Consider the following 20114-nt stretch of genomic DNA (forward strand, 5'->3'; position numbering starts at 1 on the left):
TGAGTAATGTTTTGAACATTTGCATTATCACAAATATCTTTCTTTTTTATTTTTCCAATAGGTAGAAAACAGACCAAAATATTATGGAAGAGAGTAAGTATGGATTATCAGAAAACATTTTATAGATTGGAATATGTAAGAGAGATGGATAAATGGGTGCTTTTAGTAAAAATGAAGGAGGTGTTCAAGTTTGGATGAGTGAAATTATTTTTCTGATTATAAATGTAATTATTCTAATTGGTGAAGAAAGTAGCATGGGGAAATGTATGCAAGAATGTTAAAATAAAGCCATATAGCCCTAACCGGTTTGGCTCAGTGGATAGAGCGTCGGCCTGCGGACTGAAAGGTCCCAGGTTCGATTCCGGTCAAGGGCATGTACCTTGGTTGCGGGCACATCCCCAGTAGGAGGTGTGCAGGAGGCAGCTGATCGATGTTTATCTCTCTCATTGATGTCTCTAACTCTCTATCTCTCTCCCTTCCTCTCTGTAAAAAAATCAATAAAATATATATTTAAAAAAAAAATAAAGCCATGTAAGTAAATAAATAGTTCTAGATGTATATGAGGGAGACATTTATATTTGTGTGTACATGTATATATTAAGCATATAGATATATACACACGTGTGTGTTGGGATATGGGTTGTTTAGTCTATATTTATACTTTTCTTTATTTTTTAATTTTCTTCTAAAATTTCTATAAGTAAATATATGCCACTTAGAAATAACTGTTGGCAGTTTGAAGTATTACCTTCTAAAGATCTATTATTCTAATTGATTTTACAAAATGGAGATATACTAACAATTTTTGTAGCCTGATTTTTTATTTAATATTAATAATGAACATTTTTCTATTTTATGAAAAATGTTATAAATCAGGCAGTCAGACATCCCTCTTGCAATCTGGGACTGCTGACTCCTAACTGCTCACCTGCCTGCCTGCCTGATCGCCCCTAACCTCTCTGCCGACTGTCGGTTTAGGCCCAATCCTTGTGGGATATCCCCCAAGCGATCCCCGATTGGAGAGGGTGCAGGCTAGGCTGAGGGACACTAGTTAAAATATATTATTACAAATTATTCCAAAATCAAGAAATTGTTGTTTTGTTTTACTAGTAAAAACTGCAAAGTTTTAGTGCAGCGATAACTCAGTTCTATTATTTTGAGTTACTAAAAGGACATAATGTATGTTCTTTGTAATTTGTAAATCCCATATGAATGTAAGGTGATTTTATATCTTTAATATTAATCATCAGTCACCACTGGCATATTTTTCTTCTTCAGTGTTTTAGCTCTGAGTGTTATAGATGAATCTGTGTTTGTGTAAAGAGTCTGTTTATTCTTCTCCCTTTTTTCTCTGTTAATCAAAAATAGGTTTTAGCAGGGAGTGAAAGCAAGTATTACAGTTCATTGCTTTTGGCTTGAGAACCAGTGATGCAGATTATGCACATTATTGGACAATCATGCCAATTAAGGGCAACCCAGGGTCCTGGAAAATTGCCAACATAGACTCTGAGCCAAAATTTCAAGAAATGTTATTAGTTTGAAGAAAGGAAATGGGACACATTTCTGTATATTTTTCATCATGTCCATATGGTCAGACCGGCTACATAAGAAGAGCATGTTTTCTCAAGAGAGGTGGTTGGTCTTCCTTTGGATGGATGTGGAATTTGATTTTGTGATTGTTAAATGGATTGGGCAGTGACTTTGGTTCTGTTTTTATCACCACAGAGAAGCTGGCCAGGGGCCAGGCCCAGGGAAACACAAGCATAGTTAAACTCGGTTGAGTTTATAATCCCCTTTGATTTTATGGCAGTACTTGGTCTAGAAAACAACAGGGAAAGGTGGGGGTTTTGTTTTGTCTTGTTTCATTGAGAAAGGTGGAAGACATGCCGTTTCTGAATTGACTTTGTTTCTCAGGTTCCACGGCAGGATCTCCCGGGAAGCCGCCGACCAGCTCCTGAGTGTGGCTGAGGGGAGCTACCTCATCCGGGAGAGCCAGCGCCAGCCAGGAACCTACACTTTGGCTTTAAGGTTGGTCGAGGACCTGTAATTATAACTATGCTTCATTTAAAGCCCTCTTAATAGAAGGCTTTAAATTTTAAAAGCATCCAGCACTAATTGAATTGGTTCTTGTTTTCTTGGGACCTAATTACCATTTTAATAGCTTTGAGGCCCTTAAAAAATTCCTCATGAATGGTAGCACTCACTAATTAAGGATTGAAGAACTTTTAAAGCATTTTTATTGTAGTTCTAGCTTCCTTGCATTTCATAGTGGGTTCTCTCCCATCTGTCCTGCTGTGTCAGCTCCTTCTATTTCTTGAATGAGAAAAGGAACTAAGAGGAAAGGTCTTTGTAACTCATAAAATTAAAGCCAGTGTCATTTCTCTTACTTGGCTTTTGGCTGAAGCAGATTTTCTTGGGAGCTTTTGTCTCTTTCCTATCAGATGAACTTTATCAGCGTTTCAGCTGTTCTTAGCTCACAGTACTGTGCCCAGAAACATTTTCATTAACTCTGCAATACAGGGTTATAATATAACTAGAGGCCCGGTGCACAAAAATTTGTGCACTCGGTGGGGAGGGGGGTCCCTTAGCCCGGCCTGTGCCCTCTCGCAGTCTGGGACCCCTCAGGAGATAACGACCTGCTGGCTTAGGCCTGCTCCCGGCTGGCAGAGGGCAGGCCCAATCCCTAGGTGCAGCCCCTGGTCGGGCTCAGAGCAGGGCTGATTGGGGAGTTGGGGCACCGCCCCCTGTCATGCACAGAGCAGGGCGATCGGGAGGTTGTGATGCTGCCTTCAGTCACGCTCAGGGTAGGGCCGATTGGGGGGTTGGGGCACCGTCCCCTGTCACACTCAAGGCAGGGTCAATGGGGAGGTTGCGACGTCACCCCCTGTCACGCACAGAGCAGGGCCAATCAGGGGGTTGGGGCACTGCCCCCTGTCACTCACAGAGCAGGGCCCATTGGGGGGTTGGAACTCCGTACCTTGTCACGCACAGAGCAGGGCCAATTGGGGTTGGGGTGCTGCCCCCTGTCACGCACAGAGCAGGGCCCATCAGGGGGTTGGGGCGGCGCCCTCTATCACCCACAGAGCAGGGCCGATCAGGGGGTTGGGGCGCCTCCACTGTCACACTCAGGGCAGGGCTGATGGGGAGGTTATGGCTCTACCCTGTCATACACAGAGCAGGGCCTGTGGGGGGGGGGGGGGGCGGGGATTGGGGCGCCGCACCCTGTCACACACAGAACAGGGCCGATCAGGGGGTTGGGGCACCGCATCCTGTCACACACAGAGCCGCAGGGCGATCAGGGGGTTGGGGAGCTCCCCCCTATCAGGCACAGAGCAGGGCTGATCAGGGGGTTGGGGTGCCTTCCCCTGTCACGAACAGAGCAGGGCGGATAGGGAGGTTGTGGCCCCGCCCCCTGTCACACACAGAGCCGCAGGGCAATCAGGGGGTTTGGGCGCTGCCCCCTGTCACGCTGATCCTGGTGCCAACAGGCCTCTTGGCTCCGCTGATCCCGGTGCTGGGAGGCATATTACCCTTTTACTATATAGGGTAGAGGCCTGGTGCACGGGTGGGTGCCGGCTGGTTTGCCCTGAAGGGTGTCCTGGATCAGGGTGGAGGTCCCCACTGGGGTGCCTGGCCAGCCTGGGTGAGGGGATGATGGCTGTTTGCAGCTGGTCACACACCCTTCAGGGTGGGGGTCCCCACTGGGGTGCCTGGCCAGTCTGGGTGAGGGGCTGAGGGCTGTTTTCAGGCTGGGGTGACTGAAGCTCCCAACCGCTCCTTTTTTTCTTTCTTTTTTTTTTTTATTCTGGGCCAGCTTTAGCTTTGAGGCTTGGCTCCAGCTCTTAGGCCTCAGCTGCTGAAAGTAGTTTTCTGGCCTTCGCATACAGTGTTGCGATCCTGCTGGCTGAAGCCCCGCGGACTAAAGGAGGTTTCTGGGGTTTTGTTTAGCTTCTATGTTTGTTACATAGTTGCTTAGAGTTGCAGCTCAGAGGCCTGCAGCCGCAGGCAGGGAACGTTGGTTTCCTCCATCACTGAGGCAAGCAAGCCTCATGTTAGTTTCAAGCTGCCTGGCTGCCGGCCGCCATCTTGGCTGGCAGTTCACTTGCATATTGCCCTGATTAGCCAATGGGAAGGGTAGCGGTTGTACGCCAATTACCATGTTTCTCTTTTATTAGATAGGATAGCGTGCTTATCATTTGGGTTTACCTCATGCCAGGACTCTAACCTCATTTCATCTTCACAACTCCAGGACTTATGGGTTGTTACCTTCTCCACTTTACATAAAAGGAAACAGAGGAGCTAGAGGCTGAGGAACTTGGCCAAGGTCATACATTTAATAGTTCATGTAGCTGCTATTTGAACCCATACAGTCTGGCTTCTGTGCCTGTTCTGTTAATCTAGTCTACATTGCTGCCTCTACAAAGGCTTGGAATAATTATCCATTGTCTTTGTCCATTCCTCGTTTATTCATCCATTCTCTGGAAAAGCCTTAAAAATAGAAACTTTCTGCCCTGGCTCAGTGGTTGGAGCATTGGCCCGAGCACCAAAGGGTGATAGTTTTGATTCCTAGCAAGGGAACATAGCTAAATTGCGGGTTTACCGCCCCGCGCCACACCCCCCTACCTCCCTCACCCCCTCTACCCCACCCCCCGGCCAGGGAATGTGCAGGAAGCAACTGATCTATGTGTCTCTCACATCAATATTTCTCCCTATCTTCCTCCTCTTCCCTCCTTTACTCCCTCCCTTCCAGTCTCTCTGAAAAGCAATGGAAAAAATATCCTCTGGTGAGGATTAAAAATAAAAAAATAAAAAAGGAAACTTTCTAAGAAAGAGGTCAAAGAAATGAAGTTTCTTTCCATGGCCACAAGAGAGAGAATAGAAAGGTTATGTTATTGCTCAGGACTCTAATATGACTTATGCCTGTGTGAGTGATTAGGGATTACTCTTATTCTCACCCATCAGATTTAATATTAATCTTTTTAACAAAAAGAATGATAAAATTCAGTATTATTTCATACTGAATGCCGAATTAATTGCATACTTGGAAAACTGAGCTTGTTATAGGATTTCATGGAAATTTGCTTTTGATGACAAATGATAAAGTGTAAGTCCCCATTAATTATTTAATTATATTGTTTTTTGGGTTTAAATTATGGCATACAGGGGGGAAAATCTGGGCTGGGAATTCAAAAACCTATTTGTTTTGCCACTGAATGAACTAGAAGACTGACATGGGGCCAACTACAGAATCCTTAAAGTTAGTTTCTTCATCTTTCTGCTCCTAACATTTTATAATTTTAGGATTCTATAATATCACATTTCCAAAAAGTTTGGTCGTCTGAGTATGTGAGGTAAATAAGCCTTGGTGTAAAGGCTAGTGGATCTGAATAAGGAAGAAGGAGGTACAGTGAGAGCAGATATAGAAATCTCCCCTTTGTTGCTGTCTTCTTACCTTCCCCCAAGATCACATAGTAAGTTACAAAACTGGAATTTGAACTCAGTTTTGCCTCATTGAAAAGTTTCTGTATCTTCCGTTATGCTGTATTGCCTCTCAGAACATGTTATCAAGCAGTTTTCACTTAATGACATCAGCAGACACTGAAGGGCCAAGGATTTAGTTTGGAAAAAAAGTAGCACCCAAACCTTCCAAGCTCTTCCTCATTTCTCTCCTTCACTCTCCCTCATGCTATGTATGCCTATGTTATCTAATAGTGAGGAGGACTTTTTCTTCTTGCTCATCTCACACAACCAAACCCAACAATCTTTTATTTCCTGAGGTTTTTTTCTCCCTCAAAATTCCCTCTCCTTTTCAACTGCAAGTCCCTTCCTAGACTAGTTCAGTAACTGCCTTAGAAATCTTCCTATATCCAGTCTTGTCCCTCTCATGTATTTTCCACAGTATTGTAAATGTCAGTCAATCTTAAAATCTGATGCAGTGATCAGCAAGTTTGTAGTGTTGGGTAGGGCAAAGGTTTCAAAGATTACACCTCCCCCCATCACTGACATCTCTCCCGTACTTGTGGAGGCCTAACCCTAACCCTTCACTGATGATCTTTGTGGTCATGTGAGGTATTACTCAGGGGATTATGTGTTTTGTATGTGCTGTCACATCACCAGTTTTCTGCACTAAGAAAAGAGGTTCTCATTCCATAGCTGGAAGGTATTCTGCAGTTGAATTTTACTCGCCTCTTCACCATCTTCTCCCATATTCCATCTCAGCCTGAATTTCAGGCCAGGCCTTGTCTGGCTTTTTTGCCTTTGCCCATGTTGACCTCTTGGTTCTAGAAAAATGACTATTGCTCAGTGAAAGGAAGTATACAGACAGACATTTACATGCAGTGTGTAGTTGAAGATGCTAGGCCAGGCATCAGATAATACCTTATGAAGAATGAGAGGTTTGTTTCAAAGTGACTTTGGGATTTTCTGTATGTTTTTGACAACATTTGGATTAGCTATAGTTTAATGAGATATGGCAAATACAGTTATGTGTAAGCTTAAGACAATTTAAGAAGTTTGATTGAAAACATTTTTTATCATTTTCATAGTTTTAAAACTAATTCTTTAAAAAATATTTGTCATTTAATTTTTATCCCTAAGAAGAAAATATTATGTTCACTGTTGTGCATGTGGAGTGACAAATGAAAAGGGATAGAACTAGTGCATGTTTTCTGTGAACTTTTATTAAATGTTAAGTATATACCAAAGAATATCTTATAACAAACATAAAAATTATTAAATATGATTATAACTGTTATGTGCCCAGCATGTATTTTAAGAAACAGCCATTGCCTTTGGAGTCTCCTGTGTGCTGTGTATTCCTCCCCTATTCCCCCTACTTCCTCCTGTTACTCGCACTGGCAGCCTTATCCGATGATCAGTCCCTGGTCTTTCTTTATAAATTTACAACGTATGTTTGTATCCCCACACAGTGCATGGTTTTGATTTGCTTGTTTTGGACTTAAAATAAATGGAACATGTAGAATGTATTCTTCATTCTTTTTTCACTCAATGTTATGTTCCTGAGATATATCGTTACTGTAGAACATGGCTATAGTTTATTTATTTTACTGCTGTATAATAATCCATTGAATAATTATACTATAATTTTAGTTGCTTGACCTTATTGTGTATATTTAACCTCTTTGAGCTTTAGTTTTCTGTTTGTAAAATGAAACCTTTAAGATTCTTTAGCAGCATCCCACTTTCAAGAATCAAATTATCTTACCAGTTGAGAAGCCTTCAGCTCCAAGTGTTATCTGATACTCAGAAGCAAACTCTACCTGCTTAAACAATACATTATTTAAGGTCCTATTTCACATAATGAGAAATTCAGAAATGTATTAGCATGGATGATCAGCATCCCAGTGATATTATGGGGGACTTGTGATCTTTCCATTTCTGGCCATTCACAGCATCAGCTCCGGTCTAAGGCTGATTTTCCTTGTGGTCAGAGGTGGCTGCAGGGGCAGTCAGAGTTGTGTTCTTCCTTGTATATGCTCCTTACAAGGGAACCTGTTCTCTCGTGCAGTATGCATCCTTCCCGTCAGGTTGATCCAGCCAGCGTTGGTCTCCCTTTCCCAACCCTGGACCAGTAACAACCTGCAGGGAAATGCATGTACTGATTGTTTGTCCAACCAGTATTGCAGGGTCCTGGACCTGGGAGATGAGGTCAGCTTCTACTGGAAGATAAGGCTTTGGGAGGAGGTCTGGATGAATACATTCTGGTTTTCTTTTCTTGTTTTAAAAGAAGGAAAAAGGTTGGAGTGTGTGTGTGGAGGGGGAGTTGGGGTGGAGAATGTGTACAGTTATATCTATACAGCATAGTAGGTATTCATTAAAGTCATTTCCATGTTAGACTATGAGGATCAATCCATGGTATAATTCTTCAAATGTTTTAGTCTGATCAACTTCTTATTCAAGTAGTATATCCAGTTTTGTAAATAATAAGAAAATGTGGTATGAGTTCCACAGAAAATCAGGTACCTGAAGCCAGGCACCAAAGTTTTATAAATTCTGTTTGGTGATGTTCTTTTGCCTATAGTTTTTTCAAAATTTGATTTAAAATCTTTTTCAATCTGACTTAAAATAATTTAATATTTTAAAGATGACACGGAAAGTCTAATTATGTTAATATTTTTAGCACAGTGAAATAAATCCATTGTAGTATTGACTGATATATTCCTTAAAAAATGTATCACTGGTATGTCACTGACATGTGTCAAGGCCTTTCATGGAAATCAGGGTCTTGGTCTTCATTATTAAATTGGGAAATTAATATAATCTCCCAGATAGCTGCATCATCAAAAATAGCATTTATTGAGCTTCCATATTCTGCCAGGGACTGACTATCCAGATGGGTGAAGGAAGAAGACCTTTAAGCTACTTCCTAAAAGTAGAGCAGAAGTTTGCCAGATAGAAGGATAGGTTGTGATAAAAATTAGCATTTTGGGAAGAAGAAACAGCCAAGGCCGGAATATATAGAACAGCATGGAACATTTGAGGTTCGGGAGTACAGGAAGTGTGCCAGGAAAGCCTGGTATTTCATGCTTGAGAATTTGGACTTTATCTGTGGGACATGGGAGTCAATGAAAGCTTTTTTAGAAGAGAGTGATGATTACATTTATAATTTAGAAAGATCATTGTAGGAGCAATAAGAAGGAATAGAGCCCTGGCCAGTGTTTTTAAGTGGTTAGAGTACTGAAGGGCCCATGCACTGAAGTGTCATGGGTTCGATTACTGGTCAAGGGCACATACCTGGGTTGCAGGTTTGATCCCCACCCCCAGTTGGGGTGCATGCTGGGCAACCAATGGATGTTTCTCACATCAATGTTTCTCCCTCCCCCTCCCTCTCTCCCTCTCCCTCTCCCTCTCCCTCTCCCTCTTCCTCTCCCTCCTCTCCCTCCTCTCCCTCCTCTCCCTCCTCTCCCTCCTCTCCCTCCTCTCCCTCCTCTCCCTCCTCTCCCTCCTCTCCCTCTCCTCCCTCCTCTCCCTCTCCCCCCCTCCCTCTCTCCCTCTCCCTCTCCCTCTCCCTCTCCCTCTTCCTCTCCCTCCTCTCCCTCCTCTCCCTCCTCTCCCTCCTCTCCCTCCTCTCCCTCCTCTCCCTCCTCTCCCTCCTCTCCCTCTCCTCCCTCCTCTCCCTCTCCCCCCCCTCCCTCTCTCCCTCTCCCTCTCCCTCTCCCTCTCCCTCTCCCTCTCCCTCTCCTCCCTCCTCTCCCTCCTCCCCCTCCTCCCCCTCCTCCCCCTCCTCCCCCTCCCCTCCCCCATTCTCCCCTTCCCTTCCTTCCACTCTCTCTAGAAAATCAAGAGAAAAATATCCTCAGGTGAGGATTAACAGTAACAAAAAAGAATGAAATGAGAGGGTGGTAGGAACTAAGTTGTACCAGAATTACTTAGATAATTAATTTAGTAAGCAGTTTTTCTTTGGCTATGGAGAACTGATCTTTTAAAGGGCTTCTAGATATCTTATAGATTTCAAAGGGTTCACTTTGAGGAGAAACGTTAGCTTCAAACTTGGGAATTTCTGTTGATTCATTTTACCTACTCTAAATTGGGAGAAGAACAGGATGACAAGTGCAGGAGTCAGTACTCCCAAACCCTATATCTGGATATTCCAGGACAGAACTGGACATAGTCCAGGGAATGCTTTACCCACAGTGCTTGGACTTTCCTTAGTTTTAGGATGGCCAACCATCACAAGAAATATTTGGAAAAAATTTAGATAATGGAGAACAATAAGAATTTAAAAACTGAAAAAGCATAGTGTAACTCTATGTTTGGATATATTATATTTTTTGTTAAAAATATATTTGTTAAATTCTAAAAATATACATAGCCTAAGTTAATCTGAAAAATAAAATTCATTATCATTATGTATATTATTGTACTTACATAAAATTAGGTATTTATTTGGTATACTAGGTATATGTAAGTAGAGAGATGTCTAAAAGAATAATCACCAAAACATTCATAGTGTTCATCTCTGAGTGTGAATTTAAGGTGATTTTTATTTCTTTGTAGCTTTCTGAGTGCCTGATTTGGTGTTTGGTTTTTTTGTGTGTGTTTTTTTTTTACAATGCATATATAGAATTATTACAGTCAACCAAAGGAAATCAATAGGGCTATCTTCACTCTTTAAGCAAAGTGGAAGATAAAACTTCCTATATCTCTGAAGATCTGACTAAGTGGAATGTATTAACTTATTTAAATAATTGTTCAGAATCGAAAAATTGGTCAGGCTTGGGGGCTGTAGAGAGGTCAGTCATATGTTGATAAACTATACTGCATTTCCCAAAATCATTTGATCATGTGACCCTCTTTCATGGAATCCCTCTGTGGAACACACTTTGAGAAATATTCCATTAAACATTTGATTTGCACAGTTCCTCTTTCTCTGGACTTCCTGCATCAAGCAACCTTCCAATTAAAGGCTTTCCATGTGGTCTACAAGGAGAGAAAACTTAAAATGTATAGGTAGAGTATTAGGGGCCTTTGAGTTATTTCTCATTTTCAAGTTAACAAATTAGAATAAATGCTGGAGTTGAGGGAGAAAAGAAGAGGGGACAAATCTACCAGTTTCTTCTATTTGATAGATTAAGAGAGACATCCTGCTGGCCATTGTGGCTCAGTGGTTGAATGTTCACCCATGCACCAGGAGGTCATGGTTTGATTCCCGGTCAGGGCACATGCCCGGGTTTTGGTATCCCCACCAATTAATGATTCTCTTTCGTCAACATTTCTATCTCTCTCTCCCTCTCTGAAATCAATAAAAGAAAAAGAGGCATCCTTCCCATTTTTTTTCACACCTCTTTTTGATAAATAAGTCCCAAAGCCTTTTTACTAAGGTGTTAAATTGATAGATAAAATTTAAGGGCTTATTACCTCATTGATTTTTTTTCTTTCTTCTGATTTTTTTCCCCCTGAACCAGAAAAGATTTACTTTCTATTTAAAGAGTGTTCTGAAACATATACCTATGGCATCCAAGTACCACTTATATGTATTAAAAAATTGCAGGCTTGGCTTTGCATGCTATGAACATTTACTCTTTTTTTAAAAAAACCTTTCTTTTTATTTAGTTATAAATAGCATGCCAATTTACCCATTTAAAGTGTACAATTCAGTGATTTTTAGAGCATTCAGAAAGTTACGCAACAAAATCCATTTTAGAACATTTAATCACCCTAAAAAGAAACTCGATCCCCATTTGCAGTCACTTCCTATTTCTCCCAACCCTCCTAGCCTCAGGGAACCAGTAGCCTACTTTTGTCTCTTCAGAGTTATGCATCCTGGCTATTTCATATAAATGGAATCATATATATGTGTTCTTTTGTGACTGCCTTCTTTCCCTTAGTATGTTTTTAAGGTTCAGTCATGTTGCTGAATGTATCACTACTTTACTCCTTTTTATTAACAAATATTTAAATAATGTTCCAACGTTTGCATGTATGCCCATTTTGTTTATCTGTGCCTTAGTTGATGGACATTTGGATTGTTTCCACTTTTTGGCTATTATGAATAATGTTGCTATTATGAATAATGCTACTCACAAGTTTTTGTGTGGACATACCTTTTTATTTCCCTTGTATATATACCTAGGAGTGAAAATGCTGGATCACATTGCAACTTTGTTTGACATTTTGAGGAACTGCCAAGTTTTTTTCCAAAGCGTTTTTACCCTTTTATAGTCTCACCAGCATTACAGTATGCGATGGTTCCAATTTCTCCTCCTCACCAGCCCATACTATGTCTTGATTTCAACAGTGGATGTGACATCCTAGTGGATGTGAAGTGGTATCTCATTGTGCTTTTGAATTGCACCTTACTCTTGAATGGTACTTCATTTTTCAAATGTTTATGCTCAGTATAATTTTTATATATTGTATCTATGCAGACTTCAGTTTCATCTCAAAAGTATGCATACAGAGCAATGATTTAAAGCAACAGTAGATGAATCAAAAAAGCTGATTTTTTTTTTTTTTTGTAGTTTAAAGATACAGCATAAGGCAAATTCCATTGAGCATTTCATTTAGGGTGCAGTTGGGTTTCAAGTACATTTGGGAGCTAATCAATAGGAACTTTGATCTGAGAGAGTTAACTGACTGGTTATCTACGTACTATGCAAAGGGAGTCAAGAATCTGACTTATATACCTACTTGAAGGTGCAGTAGAAAATATACCAGCTTCTCTTAACAGGTCCTGTTACTTGGTAACAAGATACAGCCCTAGAATGCATTGTTATGCCTCCTTCCCTCTGAATGATTTGTTACACCCAAATATTTTTTTAGTGAATTTAACCATTTTATAAATATAATAATAGTTAACATTTCCTGAACATTTACTGTATCAGGCACTATGGTAAATACTTTATGTGAATTATCTTTCAGTATTTCCCAATACTTTTTCATATTGTGGCATCCATTGAAAATTATATATAAGGAGGTAAATGCACAAGGTAGATAAAGGCCAAGTATGACTGGCTGAAGGACTTAAGCATTAACCTCTGTAAAGGCTGGACAGGTTTGGTATCTTCTAATCTGTGTCCTCTATTCGTGGCATCTAGGTTGGAAAACTCAGTCTTAGCTGTAACAGAAGCTTATGTTATATAGACTACATTTTCTGCATTTTACAGATAAGACCAAGAATTAATTTGCTTAAGAACAAAGAGCTAAGATATGGAGACTATAAGTTATTAAAATGAAAAACATCCTAAATCATAATAAAACTAGAGACCCGGTGTACGAATTCATGCACGGGTGGGGTCCCTTGGGGTGGCCTGAGGAGATGGGTCCCAGCTCACACCCCCAGCCTCGCAGCTCCGCCTGGTACCTCACCTTGGCCTGGCGCTGCCCCCTTACCTGCTCCACCATCCCATCTGCGGGATGATTTATCAGGGCCGGGCCCCTTGCTGCTGCCGCCACAGTTGCTGTCTGTGGAGCAATCAGGGGGAGCAATCGGGCCCCCACTCTTACCGCCTTGAACCGGCACTGCCCACTCACCTGCTCCACCATCCCGCTGTGGTCCCATTCTCGTCAGGGCCCACTGGGGCCCGGCAGTGCCTCCACTGCCGTCCGCTGACAGTGCTGCATCACCTGCCATGTTCCACGCCGCCCCCTGGTGGTCAGCGCACATCATAGTGTGCGGTCGAACAACCGCCCGAGGGGACAATTTGCATGTCAGGCTTTTATTATATAGGATGTGCAATACTTTACATAAGGAATGTGAGATAAGAGTAAACTCAGCGTTTAAATCAATGAGTTTTTATTTTTTTTTAATTTTATTTATTTATTTATTTATAAATATATTTTATTGATTTTTTACAGAGAGGAAGGGAGAGGGATAGAGAGTTAGAAACATCGATGAGAGAGAAACATCGATCAGCTGCCTCCTGCACATCTCCCACTGGGGATGTGCCTGCAACCCAGGTACTTGCCCTTGACCGGAATCGAACCTGGGACCTCTCAGTCCACAGGCCGACGCTCTATCCACTGAGCAAAACCGGTTTCGGCTAAATCAATGAGTTTTTAATAATGATTTTAACATTACCATTTTTATAAAGTACATACACCTTTGTTTAAAACCTTTAAGGATGAGGTTTACTCAACTAATTCTCAAGGGATAACTTTACACCACTACCCCCCAAAAGAGAAAAGCCAAATTAGGTATATATACTGTTCAATTATTTATGCCTAAATTCCATTATAAAATCATTTGGTGAGCATTTGTACTTATAAGAATAATTTTTTAGTGAGTTTGGATCACTTTTCAAATAAAAACAGCAATAATAATTTATGAAAATAATAGCATATTTACATCCATGTAATTTATTACATCTCTTTATGAAAATATGTGGATATGTTAAGAAATTTCAAGTAAGAGAAGCTATATAATAAATTATATTACTTTCTCACCACATACTCCTAGTTCCACTTTCTAGAGATAATGCCATTTATAATTATTTGATTGTCCTTCCAGATATTGGTCATATATAAAATATACATATATTTTAATGGAATGTATGTCTGCTATATTTTATTTTAGGTTGTAATTGCTAGAGGTTGGCTAACCATAGCAGCAAAGGTAATCTCTAGTATTTGTAGGAATTCACCCTGTTGTCTGCCTGACTATATAGTAGTAGTTATGTAATAAACTCTAGTGCCTGACAGAAACCATCAGTACTTTGTTTAGTGTTAGCTGATGGTTGGTAGTTTAAGAACATGTTGAGCTGCATCCTGTGAGTTTAGCTTCCATTCCTATGATGGAATGGTGATGGGGGTTGATGATTGGTGATAGAATATACAACAAGATGATAAAATGGGGCTCCTCTGTGACATAAGTGCAATTTTTGTGATTTAATTTATTGTGGCTTTGAATTTAGAATGCCAGTAAGATTCGATTGAGGAATTCCTGTGAGAATGTTATATTTAATCTTTACTGCTCTCAAATTTGTAAAGAAGAAACTATTGCTACTGTATTCGAAAATAATAAAATGCATTGAAATTTAAAAAATGTAAATTTGCTAATGATTGGAAAAAAACCAACAATTTTTAATTGAATCTCAGAATATTTGGTTAACTTTTAAAGTGAACTCAGCCAGAGTTCCTGGGTGCAGTCAGAGAATTGCAGTGCATTGGTAAAGGAGCTTCCACATTTTTACAATGTGAACCTTGGATGAAAGCTTTTTCACGTTTAGGAAGAAGGATCAAAAGTAACTGGGGAAGGAGTATGCTGCTGGTAGGCGTTGACGTGTAATGTACTTGGTGTTCTTTGATCTGATAGCTCATGATAGGTTTAGTTGGTTACCATGGTTTCGTTTCATTTCCGGCAAACCTTCTTGTTGTGCTATTTGGAATATGTGGAAAATAATGTTCTGCAGAATAACTTTTGAAAAAGGTTTTCTGCTTTTATTTAAGATTATGAATTACTTTTTGGGAAATTTTCTGGATATAAGAGTATGTGAATAACACGTGTTGACAATTGCATTTAGTAGTCCTGCAGTACCAGCATTGTTATTGATAAAAATGATAGCATAATTTACTTTAAAATGTAATACCATGTCATCAATGCCATAAGCTTTTAAAAAATATTGGTATAATGATTCCAGTTTATATGAAGGATCCTTAGGTCAAGTATGCTTTAATAAAACAGTCAAAAGTATTGATCTGACACAGTAGGGAGTGGATAGTTTAATATAAGGCACTACTTACTTTAATAAAATAGATGTGTTTCTGAAAATGGTTGCAAGTTGAAATGTAAATGCTCAAGAGTTTATAGCTGTTTTAAAAGATTAGTTTTTCCTAACATATATACAACACAGAAAACATTTAATGTAAAAAGCTGAAGGAAAAGCAAAAGAAATCATCTATAATCCTACTACCTAGAGACAACAAGCACTGTAAAAATTGTACTGTAACTCTAATACTTTCCTGGTTAAAGAGATGGTTCTATACCAGGTATCATTTCCATGGTATACTTTTAAATTAGCTATACATCATGAGTATTTTCCATGTCAGTAAATGAATGGAAAGTTTGCTATTTGAATTAATTCTTCATAAGGTCAAGTTTTATATCCCAAATTTTTAAAAACTCTGGTTTTCACTTATTATATTTACTTATTTAAATTTAGGTCCATCATAACGTTTGATTTTATTAAAATGTACAATATAGAAACTGTAAAAAGCAGAAATGTAGGAAAAGAAATATTTTACCGGTCTCATTGGCCACAAAATAAGTAATATTTTAGCACTTAAAACAAGCTTTTATTATTGTTTCTTTTTTCATTTTTAATCTTAGAGGAAGGGGGGCCGGGGGAGAGGGAAACATTGATGTAAGAGAGAAACATCAATCAGTTGCCTCCTATAAATGTCCTGACCGGGGATGGCACCCGCAACCTGGGAATGTGCCCTGAACCCGCCTCCTTTTGGGGTACGGGGCGATAGTCCAACCAACTGAGCCATACCGGCCAGGGCTTATTACTTTGTTTTTAAATACACACCCACCTACCCACACACACATACATACATATACATTCTTGGCCTTTTGGCTACAATCAAGTGTAGTAAAAAAAATTATAATGATATTCTTCTGGGTGCTGGGGTAAAAGGATAAATAAACAGTCAAGATCCCTGGCCATATGGAGTTTATTAGGGAGTGAGAGGATTAAACTTTAATGAGACCGTCCCATATATAGAGTTAAAACTGAGACATTGCTATGGTAGGAAAAGGACAGGAAGTATGACTGTATACAGGAATATCTGATGTAAATTCAAGGAGTTTAATAAGATGGGTTTCTGTCAGATTTTGTCTTATTTAGAGGTAGGTCCTTCATTTTGGGAAATACTGTAAGCTGCTGCTTCTCCCCCTCACCACACACCTCTTTTTCTTGCTCGTCCCAGAAGACAATGAATTGTGGTCAGTTCAGAGGAGCCTATTCTCTCTAGTTTGTCAGAGCTCTTGTTGTTTATCAAGCTCTCAGTTCCATTGTAATTTCTTTTTTTGTGTTTTTTTATCAAGTCATATGCTTGTTTCCACAATAAAAGGACATATATCTATAGTTCATCTGGCCACTAGACAGGTGATGAAACCTTTCAAGGAATACTTTCATCACATGGAGCTGAACTTCGAAGTGTTTTAATTTTCCTCCCAATAGAGTTAACATATCTTAGAAATGTCTGGAATAAATACATTTATATTTGGATATCTCTTTTATACACCACATCCACACAAACACGTGGACACATTTCTTTCTCTGAAGATAATTTTGTCATAATTCTAAGGCAAATATCAGTCTTTTGTCATTTAGGCTGTCAGCTATGCAAGGATAGGCTTCTGTCTTGTCAAAGTACAGAGAATTAGTGCATTTTCCCTCACAGTATAATGTGCAAAGTAATAAATATGCAATAAGTATACAAATTGATTAAGATATTGCTTATTTTGGGAAAAACTATCTTTTTATTCTTTAAATTTCAGTGGATTTGACTAAGAAAGAGCTTGGGGTTCCAAACAATTATACAGCTTTTTCTAGTTAGATTTTGCCAGAACACACAGATTTCAGAATTTTGGAACACACCAATTTTAGATTTACCAGACTATAGCAATAGAAAATGGGAAAAGAAACTTTTCTTTTTTTGCTCCCCCCACCCTCCCCCATTTTTCAGATTTACGTATAAGCTATTTTACTAAAGCATCCTATCTAATAATGGACAAACATGGTAATTGATCATACCTTCGCTATGCATCCCATTGGCTAATCAGTGCGATATGCAAATTAACCACCAACAAAGATGGTGGCTAATTTGCATACTGCAGGCAGGGCGGGACAGAGCAGCTGCCAGTGCGAGCTGCAATCCCAGGCTTCAGGCCGACCCCAGAAGCCCCAGAAGCCGGTGATCGGGGGGAGATGGGGGTCCCCTGCCCAGGCCTGAAGCCAGGGTCCGAGGTGTCAGGCCTGGGTGGGAGGCGGAGCCATCAATCGGAGGGGTCTGGGGGGTCCCCTGCCCAGGCCTGAAGCCTGGGCCAGAGGCTCAGGCCTGGGGGGGCGGGGGGGGGCCGCAAGCCGGCGATTGGTGTGAACTACAGAGGAAACAACTTTTCTGACCACTCATTGGTTAAGCTCCTTGTGCCACTGGTAATATTCTTAGTAACTTGGGTAATAAGAATCCAAAAAGGTGATCTAGGGTTTTTCACCACACTCCTGGCAAAAAAAATGAAGGTCCACTGCTGGAGGGCTAAGAAATGTCATATCCTGCCCTAGCCGGTTTGGCTCAGTGGATAATGCCTTGACCTGCCGATGGCAGGGTCTGGGTTCAATTCTGACCAAGGGCATGTACCTAGGTTGCAGGCTCCTCCCTGGCCGGGGCCCAGGTCAGGGCTCATGCAGGAGGCAACCAATCAAAGTGTTCCTCTCACTTTGATGTTTCTCTCTGTCTTTCCCTTTCTCTTCCATATTCTCTAAAAATCAATGGAAACATATCCTCAGGTGAGGATTAAAAAAATAATAAAGAAATTATTATTACATGAAAGACACATCTTGAAAATGCCTAAAGAAAGTTGTCATTTTTTCATGGTGAAGGGACTGGAGTCTGTGTTGATGAAAACAACTTGGTGACTGCAGTGACTGGCAGTGGCTGCAGCAGCAGGTGATGGGGCTGGTGCCTTCCCTTCATCAGCCCGGTCACCTCCCACAAAGGGAGGCCAGACTGCGGCTTAGGCCCGCTCCCCAAGGGGAGCAGGGAGCGGGCCTAAGCCGTCAGTAGGACATCCCCTGAGGGCTCCCACTATGTGAGAGGGGGCAGGCTGGGCTGAGGGACACACCCCCCAAGTGCACGAATTTCATGCACTGGGTCCCTAGTATACATATATATATACACATACATATTATTTGAATATCAATTTAACATATATAAAAATATAATTCATGCCATTTTAAGCATTAATATCAACAACCATTATATATGGTTGATATTTAACTAGTTAAAGTTTAACCAGTTGAGTCTGACATTTAAACAATAAATGTGATGAATTTTGAAGATGTGAAGAAAAGAGATTTGTGGTTTTCTCTTTTACAAACTTAATCTTTGTAATATTAAATATATAGAGAGGTTAATGAGTTATGCAGCAGTATCCAAGTCTGTTTACAAAGAGTATTTTTTTTCTTAACACGTTGCATACCGCATAGATATCTCTAAGACATACGCCAGGGACCGCACGTTTTTGGGCAAACTGCACGTTATTTAAATGATCATAATGCACTTTAGGGGTTGTTTTTCAATAATTATAACGTTTTTATTTACAAAAACAAACAATTAAAGTTCCTAGTACTTTTTTAATGTATGGTACTACGTAAAACATTTTCCTGTATGAAGAGGGACCAAACAAAATTTACATAAGTATCTAGATTCGCTCCTTTTTCCATGGGCGTGAAAAACGAGAACACTCGTGAGCGGTCCTTAACAGATGGCATGAAACAGAGAAAACTCCTGAGCAGTATGAAATGTGTTAATTTTAGATTTGGCCTTTGTGACCTTTCATTTTTCAACTGATATGAGTAAAAAATATTGAAGCCAAAAATAATTGAAGTCTTTATAAATGTCATGTAAGCATTCATAAATGTGGCTTTAGAGTCCAGTATAGGTGTTTTTAGTGCATTGGTGAAGCCTTTTATTTTCCCTTGCACTAGACATGTCTCTATCGAGATTCAATCATATTCATGTCTGTCCTGTAACTAAAAATATTAGTAATCTTCACTTCTCCTCTGTCAATAAAAATAATTTCTGTTAGTTGAGCTGAGGAGAAAATGGAAAGTTCTCATATATATCCTATATAATAAAAGGCTAATATGCAAGTAGACTGAATGGCAGAACAACCGAACAACTGGTTGCTGTGACGTGCATTGACCACCAGGGGGCATGCAGAACATGGCGGGAGTCAGCTGCGGCAGAATGGTGGAGCAGGTGAGCACAGGGCGCCAGACGAAGGTGGGGCACCAGTTACTGTCATCAGGGTGAGCCTCTGGTGGTTACTGAAAATTCTTTGCTCCCATGCACTGGGGTCCCACCTGGTGCTCGCACCTGCTGCCAGCGCCAGCCCCGCTCTCACCTGCTGCTGACACCCGGCACTGGTCCCCAGCAGTGGCTGCCAGCCCTGATCACCCCTGAGGGCTTCTCCACCTCCCCCTGCTCCTGAGGGGTGATTGGGGCAGCAGCTGCCACTCACACCCACTGATAGCACCAGCCCCAAATGCTCCGTGCAGTCAGCCGGTGAGAGCAGGGCTGCCACTGTCAGCATGTGGGAGTGGCAGCGGTGGGAGCAGGGCTGCTGGCAGATGGGACTGGGGGCCGCGGTGGGAGGGGCTGGGCAGGGGCGCAGAGGATGGGCCGAGACCCGCCCCTGTGCACACCACAGCCTTGCGGCCCACAGTTCCTTTCAAGGTGCACAAATTTTTGCACTGGGCCCCCAGTATATGGATAATTATGAATATGTATATTCATAATTATAGTAGAATTTTTCAAATTTCTGAAACTTGCCACGGATAGAGATATTTTTTCAAATCGCACATATTATGAAAAATTACTTCTGTTATTTATCCAAAGAGATGTATTTGGATTTGTTAAGGAATGAG

The 20114-nt window shown here is 40.8% G+C and overlaps 1 protein-coding gene across 1 annotated transcript in view; it reads left to right on the plus strand.

Annotated features, from left to right (window-relative positions):
* CHN1 (chimerin 1) overlaps positions 1-20114 on the plus strand; it is a 157778-nt gene that overhangs the window by 46982 nt on the left and 90682 nt on the right. Inside the window, exons 5-6 of the mRNA XM_081095623.1 lie at positions 62-93; positions 1915-2028. Coding sequence (XP_080951749.1) covers positions 62-93; positions 1915-2028 — 146 coding nt within the window. The remainder of the gene's footprint in view (positions 1-61; positions 94-1914; positions 2029-20114) is intronic.

Source organism: Myotis nattereri (assembly GCF_964212035.1).
Source record: "Myotis nattereri genome assembly, chromosome: 7".
NCBI classification, from domain to species: Eukaryota; Metazoa; Chordata; class Mammalia; order Chiroptera; family Vespertilionidae; genus Myotis; species Myotis nattereri.